The sequence below is a fragment of the Apus apus genome, chromosome 11, assembly GCF_020740795.1.
Source record: "Apus apus isolate bApuApu2 chromosome 11, bApuApu2.pri.cur, whole genome shotgun sequence".
Lineage (NCBI taxonomy): Eukaryota > Metazoa > Chordata > Aves > Apodiformes > Apodidae > Apus > Apus apus.
This window is the reverse complement of record NC_067292.1, coordinates 2,085,557-2,100,357: the sequence shown is the minus strand read 5'-3', so window position 1 is coordinate 2,100,357 and position 14,801 is coordinate 2,085,557. Positions and strand designations below refer to the sequence as shown.

The following is a 14,801-nucleotide window of genomic DNA, read 5'->3' as shown; positions in this document are numbered from 1 at the left end:
GATTTTTGTTGTTATCCTTGGCAGGATCATGTTTTCCTGCCAGAAAAGTTTGTTTTATAGTAGGTCAATAGGCAGAAAAGATGTTGTTAGATGGTAGAAACAGGCTGCAAGTGTCTAGGAAAGAGAATGTGCCCAGTGTTGCATACAGAGCCATGCCAAAGTCAAGAGTAAAGTTCTTTTGCCTATGGTATTCATTCTGTGCTTGCCTCACACAGCCATGAGCTAAAGGGTTGCATTTTGGTGTGAACCCAGATGGTGAGTCTGCTAAAGACTGCTGAGTCTGTTTGTGCACTGCTGGAAAACTGGGCCCTGATCTTCAAAGGCGTTTGGTAAAATACCAAATGATTTTACTTTATGGTGTGTATTTTTCATTGTCAGTGGCACTAAGTCAGAGAGACACTATGTGAAACCTTATGAAAGGAGTGATCAGTGAATCATCTGTTCTAAATTAAATGAAATATGACTTAGAGTTGCGTAATGGGAATGGGACTGTCAGAAACATTTGTCGTTGGCCTAATTATTTTCCAAGTGATCCTAACAGTTTTACCATTATTTGAAGTCCATTTAGTTCAACATAGAATCCTTAACAACAGCAAAAAAAATCACTCATGGGTGTAATTGCATGACCGCTTATGTAAGTTTATACTTAAAAGCCCCGAACACAAGGAACAGATGCTCCTTCTTCCATGGAGAGTTTCCAAAATAAGATGATTCTTAAATGTTTGCATCCATCAACATTATCTGGAGCAGATAAGTAGTAGTTGAGGAAGTCCAGAATTCTGAATGACTGACCTAGAAATGGGTAGATTAAAAAGTTCAGGTGGCACTTTCTTGTGTTCTTTAAGAAAATGTTATTAAGAGCATTTATTAGTTATATCATTTGCAAATGTCTTCATTAGAAATGCCCTTCTGGGAAAATTTAATTTAGATCACTTGCTCTGGAGAAAGAAATCTTGGCTTACCAATATCTGTCACTTTCTGGAATTTTTTTATTGAGGATATACAGATGCTTTAGTTTTCCATGTGTTGAATACTGTCTTTTGCATTATCTTGGGAGGATAGAGGAATGAAAATATATATATATATATATATGTATATATGTATATATATATATTTGGAGACTTTGTCAGACTTTGTTTTTATAAAATCTGTCACTGGCCTTGAAAAGAGCAGAATGTTGTGTCACTGATGGATAGTATGCATTGACAGTGACAAGATTCATGAGGAAGGAATGACACCCTTACAATATCAGAACACCTGAACTTGGAATTGGACCCTCTTTTTCTCTGAACATACTTTTTTTTATAGTAACCCTTAATAACATTTAACAGCCTGCAGCATTGCTTGGTGCCACATCTGAATATCACTGAATGTTCATTTTCCTTTTCACTGTACAGAAATTCCATGTTAATTTGTTTTTCTGGAAAGCTCTCACAAAAACTTGCAGCAAAGCTAAAAGACTCAGAGGAATAAAAGAATTCCTGGAATGTTGCAGCATAGCTGACTGAAGGGACAATATTCCTGCTCTTGGTCTTGTTGCCAGCAGCAGCCCCAGGACAGGAATATCATCTCTGGTTTTCTGCAGCACTTCCCAGTGCATTCCCAGGCTGTAGCCTGCAAAGTCACTGCTTGCTTGGCCTTGGTCAAGGCTGGTGGCTGCTGTGCTGTGTTGGAAGCCAGTGTCTTCCAGAGCAAAATACCCACATTCTGTGTTTCTAAGAGGGTTTTAATGCTATTTCCTCTTCCATTACATCATGCTAAGCCAAATTGTTTCATACATTTTTATTGTTCATTTTGTATTTTTTTCTCCTTCCTGAAATACTGAGCTTTCCCTTTCAGCCTCTATCTGAAATAAATATAAACTGTGACATTATATCAGTGCAATTCTGCTTTGTCAGTGCTGGGAGAGATTTCGACTGTCCTCATTGTTTCTTTCCTTAAGTAATTGAAATTTCCAGACAAATCTATAGTTTCCTCTTTGGGATTTTCTGTAATGAAAAGCACATCCTTTTTTCTGTGGACTTGTGTATAATTGTAAAGAAGAGAAGTATATTTCATAAAGAAAGTCAAGGCTATGTAAATTATCCCCTGGAAGTGAATTGTGTCTCTTTAAATCTGTTTTGCTTAGACCAGGCAAACACAACTGACAAGTTGGTGGTTTTCCCCAGCTCCAGTTCTGGAATGGCACATGGCATCCAGCAGCTCATATTCCCAAGCCCTTCTTCCCAACATTTGCAAACACTAGTGATGAAGAACTTTCAAGTCACAGACTTTAGCCATTGTGGTTAATTGGGTTGGGTTTTATTAATCAGGCCTTGATGTCAGCATGAGAACTGACATTTATTTTGATTTTTTTCCCATATTCATATGAATACCACATGAATTCCAAATGTTGAAGTTGTTGAGAATTGTGTTTTCCATTTCAAGTAAAATGTTTCATTAACATGAGAAATTGATTTGTCATCTGTTTGCTTTTCTGCTGCAACTATTATTAGTGCAGAAATTGGTGCAAAATTGAACGAAGTAAAAATCCTTGGTTCTTGAACCCAACTGAGTGCAAAAATCAGCCACTAAAAAGTCCTCAGACTTCCTTTTTCTTGATGTGAGAAGTTCTTTGTTTGCTTCATTGAGAAAACTACAACATTCTAAGCAGTAAACATGAGAGTAAAAACACACGAAGTACTTACTTTTGCGGTATCCAAACAAAAATGTATCAGAATAAATGTTTTTGGGATGAAAAAATTAAAAGCAAAAATTGTTCTTGGTGTTAAAAAATAAACCCAAAATAAATTCATCCTGCTTTAGAATAATCTCTTTAAAGGGTATGAACTTGCAGAGTGCCAATAATGATAGCTGCCTCCTGTGAGGCAGGGATGTGTTTAGTGTTATGGTCCATTAAGTTTTATGGTTCCTATGACACTATCTGCTTTGTTGTTGATAGCATCTTACTGCAAGGGATGATTCATGCCAGGCTGTAGAAGCAGCAAGAGCTCGTGTTTGAAAAGAGTTGTCTGTGTTAAGTTTTGCTCTCATACATGGTTCTTACTCCTGTAAAATTCAGAGTAGGTGCACAGGCACCGCAGGTGTGCAGGTGTGCAGCCTCCATGGCTCTGTTGCAGGTGCTGTGAGAGTTGAATTAGAACCCCCAGAGATAACAGCAGGGACTTCTGGGCTGTGACCATGATCAGCATGATGCTGTGGCACTGAGTTTGTGAGGCATCCTTAGAGAAAATTACTTTAAAATGAGGCTTTTTCCTTCATATCTCTGCATGTAAGTCTGTAGCTAAGAGTTGCTTTGAGAATAGGTACTTTAAAAAGGAAAAAAAAATTAGGAGAAACAATTCCCATAAGCCTCTCTCAGTGCAGCTTGTTACTGGAATGCTGTTGGGGAGTGATGGTGTCCTAGGGCATGTGGGCTTGACAGAAGATCCTAGAATATTCTATTCTATGTGAGCTGTAAATTTAAAATTGCTTCAGAATTATTTTGATTCTGGAAGTTTTTCCTGTGGAAAAACAGGCATGGATCTTCTCAGGAATATATAGTACTGTCTGAAGGATTAACGTAAATCTTCATTTTTGTGCTATTCTTTAAAGCCCGTTTGAGCTGCTTTGTTTAAGTCAAGAGGTAGACCCTCTCCCTCTCCCCCATTTTATTTACACTACTCATCCATATGTCTAATCAGGGGGTTGTTTCACCCTCAGGATACTCTTCCGCATCTTTTGTCTTTAGTTGCTCCGGGAAGAGTTTGGCTCCTGAAGATCTTTTCATTTTGGCTTTGCTGTGGTCTCCCCTAATTCTCCTAACCCCATCAAAGGCCACCTTCCTGGCTCCTTCCTCTCCTGACATTCCTTCTTGTTGTGCTTTTTGCTGAAACTTCATGACTACACTGCACAGGTGCCTCTGGAGTTGGCTTGTGCCCCTTTTGTCTAACTGGTTTTGAAGACCTAACAGCCTTTCTCAAAGTCAGAGGGATTTGGGCAGCTCAGTCCCTTGGGTTCCTGAGTTGACTGCCAGGTAGTACTTGAGCAGCTCAATCCCTGTCAGGCTTCCAGCCCTTTAATCCCAGTGTGGGCAGGAGCATAAAGGTTCTGGCACAACACCATAAATGTGATCTCAAATTATGACTTCATCTAGAAATCACACTTGAGTGTGGGCAGTAATTGAGATCAGAGAATGCAAGGGAGTGCCACTTTTTTTTTTCCTTCTCATTTTCAGCACGGTTGTTTGATATTCCTGTATTAATGTCATTTCTATTGAGTTGCTTGAGGCTGCTTTCCTCATCAGTATCATATTTTTAATTACAAATCAGTCAATGTTATGTTGTGCAGTCAATCATTTCTCCCCAGCCTTTCTTGATGAGAGCTCTAAACTATTTATTTCAGGGAAAAAATGGAATTGTGCCAGGTGCTTGTGCTCTTACCAGCAAGGTGAGAGCTCCTTTAAAAGCTGAGTTTTTGGGACAAAATACATGTAGAGGGTTGTGAAGGTTATGTTTCTATTTTGTATAGCCAACTTGGACCAGGATATTAAAAAAAAAATGCACACACATTTCAAAAATCTCATGTGATCATTGAATTTCCATGTGGTACGAGGCATAAAAAGGAAACAGAAGATATCCTCAGTGGGAGAAGGGAGGATGCAGAATGCATCTGAGTTGAAATTTTCTAGGTGTACAGGAAGGTTAACAAGAGTGGAGTGAGTACAGCAGAAGGGAATGGTGTTGGACAGCAAGAGCTGTTTTGACACACTTGAGACACTTAACAATTTTCTTTCAACTCTGAAAGAGGAAGGTGACTGTGAAATGGAATTGAAGAATTTAGGGCAGTGCTGCATTCCAGTACCATCTGAAGCACAGGAGAGATATGTTTTTACCTTAGAAGAGAGAAGGTGCTAAAAGTGGTTGAAATAATAGAAAATCCTGTGAGCAATGAGTCTCAAGAACAATTTTTTCAAATTTGGAGGATTTTTGAAATTGTTTCTGTGAGAAGAGATCAGACTGATAGCAATCTGGTGAAAGGGCCTCAGGAGCAAAATGCTTTTTAAAGCAGTAGAATTTGTCCATCAAAGCAAGCCACTGGGTTCGTAGTAAAAACCTGTGGGGTTGGATCTGCTGCTGTGGGCATGAGAAGTGGAAAACACTGCAGAACAAGGGACCTGCATCCAGAAATCAGGGGGATCATAGAGCTGGAGCCCAGCAGAAATAAGTATGTTAAGTATTTTGTTTTGTTTGATCCAGCCTCTCCGCCTGCTCATGAGGACAGGAGAGCTGCAATAAGAGTCCATAAAAAGCATATTTGCATTTTTATTTTAATTTTAATCTGTTTGAAAGAGGCAGTTTTCTCAGATGGTAATTTGAGTTCAGTTCAACTGCGGAGATGCTCTGCTGAAAATTGCAGCCTGGTTTTGATAGCAGAGCAGTGATGGCCAATGGACAACCCAGGGGGACAATTTGGCCTGCCAAAAGTATTTATTGAGTGGATGCTTGGTCGTTGCAGCAGTCTTGTCTGCGTTTGTATGCTAGAAAAATCTCTGAGTCTCAGCAGCACTGTCACTATATTTGGATGTGTACTCAGCTGGGAGGAAAGGCGAGAAATAACGGGCTGGAGTTAGTCTGACTTGTAGTGCACAGAGCTTGCGTACTGGGAAGGGTCCCGTGGAGGAAGCCCAAGGTGGCGTGTGGCTTGAAGCAAAGATGTTCAGGTTGTGGTCAGTTCATGCCCTGGGGGAGAGTCGGGAGCAGAAGAGGAGAGGGTCACATCTGGAGGTAGGGTGAGGCTGGGCGCAGAAGGAAGAGTGAGGGTCGGGAGAGCAGCGGAGGAATGCTGCTCTGCTGTGCTTGCTCTGCACGTGGCTTGTGTTGGGTTGGACAGACTCAGGGCCAGTGAGTGCCAGAGGAGAGGAGCTGCATCGGGGTGGCTGGAGTGGTGGATTTCAGAAGAGGCAGTATAGCTGAGTATGAAGTTGAAAAAAGAGAGGAGAGAGGAATCTCAATGCAGTGTCAAATCCATGCGTGTCAGTGTCACATTTGGAGAAGCAGAAGAGGGAGTGTAGCAAGGTCACATTAGAGATGGAGCTATTAGCACCCTGCTGCCTAGATAGACTAGGAAGATATGCTGAAGGGATTTCTATGTGAGGAATTGTCTGGATTGGCAGCCTAAGGATGCTGATGGCTAAAGGTAACACGGACTTAATTGTAAATCCACAAATTCTACACCCTGTCCCTCCCACCCCAGAACAACCAAAATGTAGGAAGCCCCAGGACTGCAGCAGTACCAAAAATTTTTAACTTTCTGACTCTGTACACTTCTTTTACCTCTGTAATTAGAAACAAAAGTCAGGAACTGGTATGTGTAGTTGCTGGAAAGAAAAATAATGATGCACCGGTAGAGTCAAAAAGAGGAGGTTTTGGCTTTGGTGCAGCTGTGTGAAAAGTTTTCATGATTTGTCTCTGGGAGGCCAGCTGACCATCAGCCACTAACTGGTATTGCCAAATAGAGCAAATGGGTGATGTCCCACTGGAATATAAAGATTGCTTTTTTGACAGCACATGTACTCTTAGCCAATGGAATACAAAACTATTGGACATACTTTGTTTGCAGACATTGTTTCTAGAGCTTTTGCCAAAAGCACAGTGGAACAAAGACCAGAGTTAAATTTAGTACATGTCAACCTGATCAAAACCAACTATACACAAACAAAGCCTGTCCAGATTCAGACACAATGTGGCCTGCAGTTGCCAGAGCTACCAGAGAGGATGGGATCTTGCAGGAAATACTCAAAACTGTTACAGCAGGAGGGTTGAGGCAGCAGAACTCCAGTGCCAGGGCATGAATTCAGTAGGGCTGGTAATGACTAGAGGGGATTTTATTTAAGGGAGCAAACCAGGGGTTTCACTGTTTGGTTCAAAACAAGTGTTTGAAAAATACACTATGACTGTTCAATTGGTTTTATTTATTTTAATCCAAAGGTTTGTGGCAGCCTCAGATTCATTAAATCCCTTGCATACCAGTCTGTACAGAATAGCAGCAATGAAGCATTGGGTATCACCTCTTGGCATGTAGTGCAACAGAAAAAAGCAAACAAGAATGCCTACACTGCATAGAAAGTGTGTCTGAAAGACTTGGACTGACAGATCTCATAAGACTTAACATATCCATAATGTTTTTGGGTTTTGCTTTTGAAAATGACACCATGTAGGTCTGCAGTGGGACAAGGGAGCAGGGATGTGTCATGAGCTTGTCCTGTGGTTGTACATGAGAGCTGACCCAGGTAGGCACAATATGCAGTAGCAGAAGATAGATGCACAAATTCCAGGAGGTAGTTCTGCCAGAAAACATTTCAAACAGGCAGAAGCTGTAGGATGAGACCATGAATGTGCCAAGGAAAGGAACCAGGGAGCAAGGCTCATGACCTTAGCAGTACCAGTGCTTGCAGGGAGCCCAGAAGGTTCAAGCAGTGCAGAGAGAGCATTTTCCTAACTGAACAGTTTGTAACTTAACCACAGGGTTGACTGTGAATATTTCATGTTATGTTAATGCTGGCCTTTAAATCTTTTAATATGTTTCTAAGTTCTGACTTGGAAGGGGGACGTGATGTTGGGGACTTTTGACAGCTGAGCTTCCCTGGCCTGGAGTCTGGGCAAGGTGTTGTGAAACAGCCTGGATTCAGCCAGTTGGAAAGAAAGGCAGAGTGAAGCCATGCTCCAGCAAGTGTTTCAGCACTGAGTGAGCACACAACTGTCACACGAGCCCAGACTGTTCCAGCAGCTTAAGTTTTCCTCTTGAGCTGATCTTTCAATTTAAGAGGAATGAACTCTCCCAGCTGTGCAGAGCAACCTGGGTTATCTTGTCACCTTTCCCTTTGAGTTCTGCCTGTCTGCATCTCATCAGCAGGAGAAAATGATGATTATTGAGTCCTTGCAGCTTTCATTTCTTCCTTCTGAAGAGATTAATCTGTTGATAAATGTTTTCACTTGTTTTGTGTCAATTAACACTATGAGATTGTTCTTTGAGTAACCTCAGACAGCCTTTATCTTTTGTATCTTTCGGGTAGTGTTTGTGTATCAATGTTTACAGGGAATTGTCTTCACAATAGCCTGTGTATTATCTCTAAAGCAGATTTTATTCATTAAGCCTTTTATAACCACAGAACTGAGCAGAATATGAAGTATTTCACAACAGAGTATAAACAAAGGCAAGTTTGTGGTCACAAGTATCCGACATGTTCTCCCAGAGAGGCTGGGAAGCTTTGGTTTCACGTTCTTGTCATTGCTGTGGCTTTTAATTCCCATTGCTTGGAGGCTCACTGGAGTGGGCAGGGTGAGGATGGGAAGATACCACAAATTTCTCAGGAGTGTGAATATTTTTTTTTTTTTCTTGGAATAAATTTAAGAGAAAGCTAGAATCCAACCTGATGAGAAAAACGTGCAAAACCTTTTCTGCCTTTTTTCCTGTTTAAATATTTTTTCCACTCAATTTTTATCATGGATGTGTGAGCACTTTGAGAAACCTAAGACATTTTTTTTGAGTTGTAACACAGAATTAGAGCACTGTAAAGAAGTATTTTGTTAGTAGGTTTTTTTTAAGAAGTAGAATCCCAGCCAATTAGAAAATTGTGTCTGGGATAGTTTGCATTAGATTTTAAACAATTTCTGCAGCTTTTGGAAGGTTAGAAACGGGTTGGATTTTCTTCTGAAGAGATGTAATGTAATTTCTACTGTATTTTACAGTAACATCAGCTATCAAAAGCATACAAGAGCTGTATCTCACAGAGGCAATGCCAGAAGTAGAGTGTTGTGTTCAGTAATTCCCTGGTTTTACAAGAAGCAGTGGATTAGATTCACTTCCTCCCTTATGGTGTCATTTTCGGGACATTTTATCTTGATGATTTCAAAATACTGAACAAGGGAAAAACAACCAGCTCAGTGAAGATCAATTTATAGGCTCCCATTTCTAAAAGAAATATTGACGTCCTTTGTTGTTTTAGGACTTGAATTTATGGTTCTTGGGGAGTTAGTCTGTTCCTTCATGTCATACAATCCTCTGAGTGCTGAAAAGAAAGCCAAAACTGCTACTTCTTGAAGCCTGTGCCTGCCATGGCTCAGTGTAACTTAAGGAGGGTACCATTGTTACTGGTACAAAGGAGTAGAGCTGCTAGTAGAGTTTATAAAGAATGTGAGATTATTTCTGCATTACAAAGTTTCTTAATGTGTAGTATTTTATTGCCATAACCGTAGAATCACAGCATGGTGAAGGTTGGAAGGGACCTTAAAGACCATCAAGTTCCAAACTCCCTGCATGAGCAGGGACACCTGCCACCAGCCCAGGCTGCACAAGCCTTATCCAACCTGCCCTTGAACACCTCCAGGGATGGGGCAGCCACAGCTTCTCTGGGCATCCTGGGCCAGTGCCTTCCTGTCCTCATGGGGAAGAATTTCTTCCTGATGTCTGACCTAAATCTCCCCTCTTTCAGTTTAAAACCATTACCCCTTGTATTATCACTACTCTCTCTGGTGAAGAGTCCCTCCCCAGCTTTCCTGGACCCTCTTCAAGGCCACTATGAGGTCCCCTTGGAGCCTTCTCTTCTCCAGCCTGAGTAACCAATTGACCTAGTCCGAAAACTTTACATACAAAACACTGTACAATGTGTGATCTGTCCCAGCACAAAGTGAGGGTTCACATGAGCCTGTGCCCTTTACCTATCTGGGGATGGAAAGTTTCCCTTCATGCTCCCCCTCTGTTGTGTGTGAAAAGGAGATAACAAAGAGGTACCTTAAATCTGGCTTAATGGTTCTGAAATTGTGGTTTTATCGATGATTCTTGTGTTCTTAATAGAATGTGAATTCATTTTGCTAAGTGGGATTCATTCTAACTAGTTGAAGGGATTGGGGGCAAAACTGCATTTCTAAAAAAATCGAAATAATACCATATCTACCTCAGTGTAAATGGCCCCTGATGCTGCTCCAGCCCAAATCTCTGGGCTTCTCTGATGCTTCTAACTCTGATGCATTGACAGATTGACAGCTCATAATCAGGAAATTGTTCATCTGAATGTCACTTCTTTTAGAGTGTGGTTTTTATCATCTAAGTGTCCAGCATCACTTTTTAACTCTGCAGGGTCTTCCCTGCATCATTCCATTTTTAGGGCACCTTGAGCTGAGTAGAAAAGGTTGGAAAATGTTTTATGTAAGAATTAGTGAAGACCATAAAAAATGGAGCAAAAATTCGGTTTGATTTACAAATAAGCAATGAGTTTCCACGTTATCTTTTATTCTTCAAGTTTACACTTGAGACAAAAATCTCGTCTTTGCTGATGAGACTTGGATAAATTGCAATTGGAAACGTTTGTATTTATGCTTTGAGGAAGTAGCCTCTAAACCTTTTTGTGAAGGAATTTTCTTTAAATTAATATGTTTACAGGGCCAAGCTCTACTTGTTACAACATCTTTGCCTTCTGCTTCTTATTTAAGCTCCTTCAAGATCTTTAGCAATTACGCTATATTGATAAAGCTATGTGTTCTTATCTTGTCTCTTCTCTTAGCTTAGAGGAAATAATTTGTGCATGATATCAGGGATAAGAGCTAGAAAGTGTGAAATCTGATCCCAGTTCTGCCACTTGGTGACCCATAGGAAATTGGCTCAGCATGTTGCTTCGGTTTTCTTGTCTGTGTGGCAGGTAAATGCTCATCTGTCTCCCGTGGTATTCAGCAGCTCTGCGAGTATTTAAAAGCAATACCAAACCTTTTAATAAGCTCCTCCATGTATAATTTTTATTGAAGTAACATAAAAATTAGGTTATCTGGAGCTCACAATAGCTGTGAATTTCAGATTAACTGTGAAATCTTTCTGCTTGAAATCCGTGTATCCCACTTGTCTGGAAAGATTTTACTATTCCATTATTCATTACAGGGGCCTTAAAATTATACTCCAGTGACAAAGCCTCTATTTATTTTTAGACAATTGGCATCCACTTCTGGCTGACCTAGAATGTTTCTTTGATGACAATGTCTGTGATCCAGCTGGGCTTGCTGAATTGTTGAATAAACAAAGACAGATAGTAAAATGTGGGAAAGAAAAGGCTATTTTTATTGTATTAGAGAATCTGTCCAGCCAACTCCAGGCCTGATTCTGAATGTCCTATCTGTAACAGTACAGTTCAGTTCAATGCCCTCGTGGTCTCCGTAATATCTCTGGAATTTTATCGTTATTGGATTTCAAGGTTATGAGAAAGCTCAGAACAAAAAGTTCAGAATTAAGGTGATTCACAAAAAAAGGCAAGTGATTGGTTATCCCGCCTCTTCCTTCCTGAAGTATGTAGGTTCAATACATAGAAGTAACAGGATAAGTTTAAGCTCGTTGTTTCCCCCGTGACTTTTTTTCATTGTTATTTCACTTGCTGGGCCCTTTCTGATTTTATTGCAACAGTTTTAAAGTAATCTAAATTTTGGAGGATGATGCTGCCTGTAGGCAAAGGACTCCAGGTAGTAGAATAAGTGTATTGTTTGGACTAAAATCAAAAGGGTATTTCACTGCACAGCATCATGATCTGAATTTCTCTGTCTTGTTCAAGTAGAGCCCAAACCAATCAGTAGTTATCATGTGAGCAGGTGTCACAGGGCAAGATTTGGCCATGATTCAGATTTCACTGTAAATTGAGGGGAAGCTGATCCATTATGTGAGACTTAAGACCAAGCGGCAAATAACTTTCTTGCACGTATTTAAATTCAGTTTCTACATTACAAATAATAGATAATAATGAAAAGAACATCCTGATAACTCTGGTTCTGACATCGGGGTTGTCAGTTGTAGCTTTTGCACCAAATGCAGCTCACAGCAGCTTCAGGTTCTCACTTGAGCTGCCGGCAGAGCAGGAGCCCAGCAAGCTCTGGAGCACTACAGGCTGTAGTAGCAGCTGAGCCCAATAAAACCCATTACTTCCACTGTGAAAAGCAAGGGCACAGCTCAAGAGTTCCTGCATTAATATTGTCAAAATATTTTAACAGGAAAAATGGTTGGTTTCACAATTTTTTTTTTTTCAGTGGTCATTGCCTGTCTGAACAAGAAGCCATTCTTAGTGTGTGTAAAATAACCAGATGGGCTTGAGCTTTTAGCTACATCTGCTGGCCTGTTGGTACATGGTTATTTCTGCCACATGAAACAATTAGAGCACCTAACACGTGCTCTGCAGGAGCATTTGACAATCGTAATCATCATGTTTGTCTTGGATTAGGAGCTTTAAAGGATTTATTTAGAAGCTTTTCTGTTTATCTTTTTCCAGAATGTAAAAAATGGTCTTTCACATATAATATGCTAAGCTTGGTGGCTTCTGTGCAATTTTCCATGGTTCATACTTTCTGCAGTAATAAATAAAATGTAATAAGAATAAATTATAAATATTTATATGACTATTTTTGTCTTTTATTAGGTTCTTATTATTTAGAATTTAATATCCCAGCCAAAGCTTCAGTTTCTCAAGTTCTGAGCAGTCATTTTGATGTTACAGTTGAACACTGATCTAGTTGACTGCAAAAAAAACCCCTCACCTGTATCAGTGCCAAGGAAATCATCCGGTGGGATAGACCAAACAAAGTCAGCAAACCTTAGACATCCAGATTGGGGTTAGGAAGTTCAAATGACCCAAGCACATTCCAGCTCCCATCCCTGTGGCCCTGTCACTTGATTAGTCACTGTTACAGACTTGGTTGCATGCCAGGTGTACCAGGTTTTTGAAAAATATTAAAAGAAAAAAAAAAAAGGAAGAAAATTCTTAGGGTTCTAGGCGAGCTGCTGTTTATACATGAGTAACTTTCTATGTTTAACTTCGTATCACAAATAATTCTAGATTATTTCCTTTTACAGATATTTTCTAAATATGTCCCTTGTAAAATTTGGACTCAATTTGCGTGCAGAAGAATGTGGTTGATGGTGCTAAAAAAGGAAGAAACACAGTTGTCATTGGCCTTCTGAAAAATGTTTCGTCCCTCTTATTTTGTGCCCAGATTTGGTGTATATCTCCCTAATTTGGCTTATGCTGATGTACAACAGTTTTATTTTTTCATTTTATGTAAAACATGTTATTCTCAATGTCATGGAAGCCATCCATGTGTACATTCCTCTGTGGCCATTCATATACCTCATAGTCCTGGGCTGGGACTTGTATTTGGTGTCAGTTCTGTCATTTCACATCTCACTCTGAGGGTTTGAAGGGCAATGGCTGCTTTTTTTCACCCATCATATGAAAGGAATACTGAGCTTTTTCTGCAGTTTGCATCACTTTTTGATGTAGGTACCTTTTTATAGCAGGGCAAGGAAATTAGTTTTTTCAGTTGTCACTGACAGCCCCTAAGATTCTTTTAAAAAAAGGGGAAAAATATTATTCTGCCCTCAATGGCAGAAGTATGGATAATTCACACTTGTCCTCTTGACTTTAATTGAAGGACTCTGTCCTTGCAGGTCTTTTCTTGAACAAGTTGATTATACTGACTTCAAACCTAGAGAACTGGTTTGTTCAGGTAATAAGCATATGATTTTGTGCTGGTGGTTTAAGGTCAATGATGGCTAAGCCCTTAATGAAGATATGTAGCAGACTTGCAGCAGCTCATTTTATTTATAGGCAAATAATTCCCTGATACTGGGGTGGAGCAGTTTGCTGCTGTTGTTAGGTCAGGTGCACGTGCGTTCATTGTGGTGGTCACATTCTGGTCAATCCAGCCCCTTGTGTCAAGCTTTTCCAGGAAAAACCAGGGGCTGTGAAGCTCCTGGCAGAGGTATCCAGCTCTAGGGCTCCCCCAGTGTGGTTTGTAAGCTAGAAGGCCTTGAGGTGGCTCTTGTTGGCCAAGCTGTTCGTGCGCCGGTGAAGTCGGTTAGTGACTTTCTGAAGTAACCTCTTAATTAACGGGGCTTTTCTGTCAGCTCAAAGCATCTGCCTTGCTGAAAAGCTCATCCAACTCAACACATGTAAGGCTGTTTTCAGTAAATTAGAGCTAGAATGGTTACTTTTTATTTATAAATTCCAAGCACTGAAGTCTAAATGTCACTGCTGCTGACAGCACTCGCACCGTTACCACAGAGAAAGAGCTTAGGACCTTGCAGTAACTGGGCTCATTTGGGATCTGTTGCTGGTTCCATAACTGTATGCATGTTCTGTAGCCAGTGCTCTTCAGAAGCTGGCATGCCCAGGGACTTGGGGAGTAGGAAACTGTCCCCACCAGTGCTCTCTGCCTCTCTCTGGTGACATGGGGCACATGGAGCACTAAACCCTGCACGTGGCTCACAGGCAGCACGTGCCCTGAGTCAGACCTGTCAAAGGGAAGAGTCTTGTGTTTCAGAAGTGTCCTGGCAAAAGGTGTCACTGGCATTTAGTACCTAATTAAATAAGAAATCTCAGAAAAAGGTTATTTTTGCATGTTAAATATCCATCATGTTGGTAAAAAAAATACTGTACAGCCTAAGCAGGGAAAGGGAACTCTTGGTAATACCTTTATTAAAGCAGATTTTTTGCAAAGTTTTAACACATTTCAGCCAAAGAAGAGAACAGGTTGGATGATTTTTTTTCTCTTCCTAAGAACTTGTAGAATAACACATGTTTTTTTGATCCCTAAAGTAAATTATTCCCTGGGGAACATTCTTCATTAAAACCATAAATTTTTATCTCAAAGAATGATCCAAAAACTGTCCAGAAGATAATGGATTAAAGGGAATATTGCAAAAATACCCTCTTTGAATATATGTTTTCTGTTAGTATTTTACTGCTTATTAATATCCTGTATAGCATTTTTAAACCCATATGGGTGGAGGTAGGA

The 14,801-nt window shown here is 40.3% G+C and overlaps 1 protein-coding gene across 5 annotated transcripts in view; it reads left to right on the top strand.

Annotated features, from left to right (window-relative positions):
* The window catches only part of BANP (BTG3 associated nuclear protein), a 135,913-nt gene that overhangs the window by 83,768 nt on the left and 37,344 nt on the right, over positions 1-14,801 (top strand). Inside the window, exon 12 of one of the 5 annotated variants that reach the window (XM_051629559.1) lies at positions 13,453-13,511. The exons of the other annotated variants lie outside the window; for them this stretch is intronic. Within the exon in view, the coding sequence (XP_051485519.1) occupies positions 13,453-13,464 (12 nt within the window). The 3' untranslated portion in view covers positions 13,465-13,511. Of the gene's footprint in view, positions 1-13,452; positions 13,512-14,801 lie in introns of those variants that run through there. 5 annotated transcript variants of the gene reach the window in all.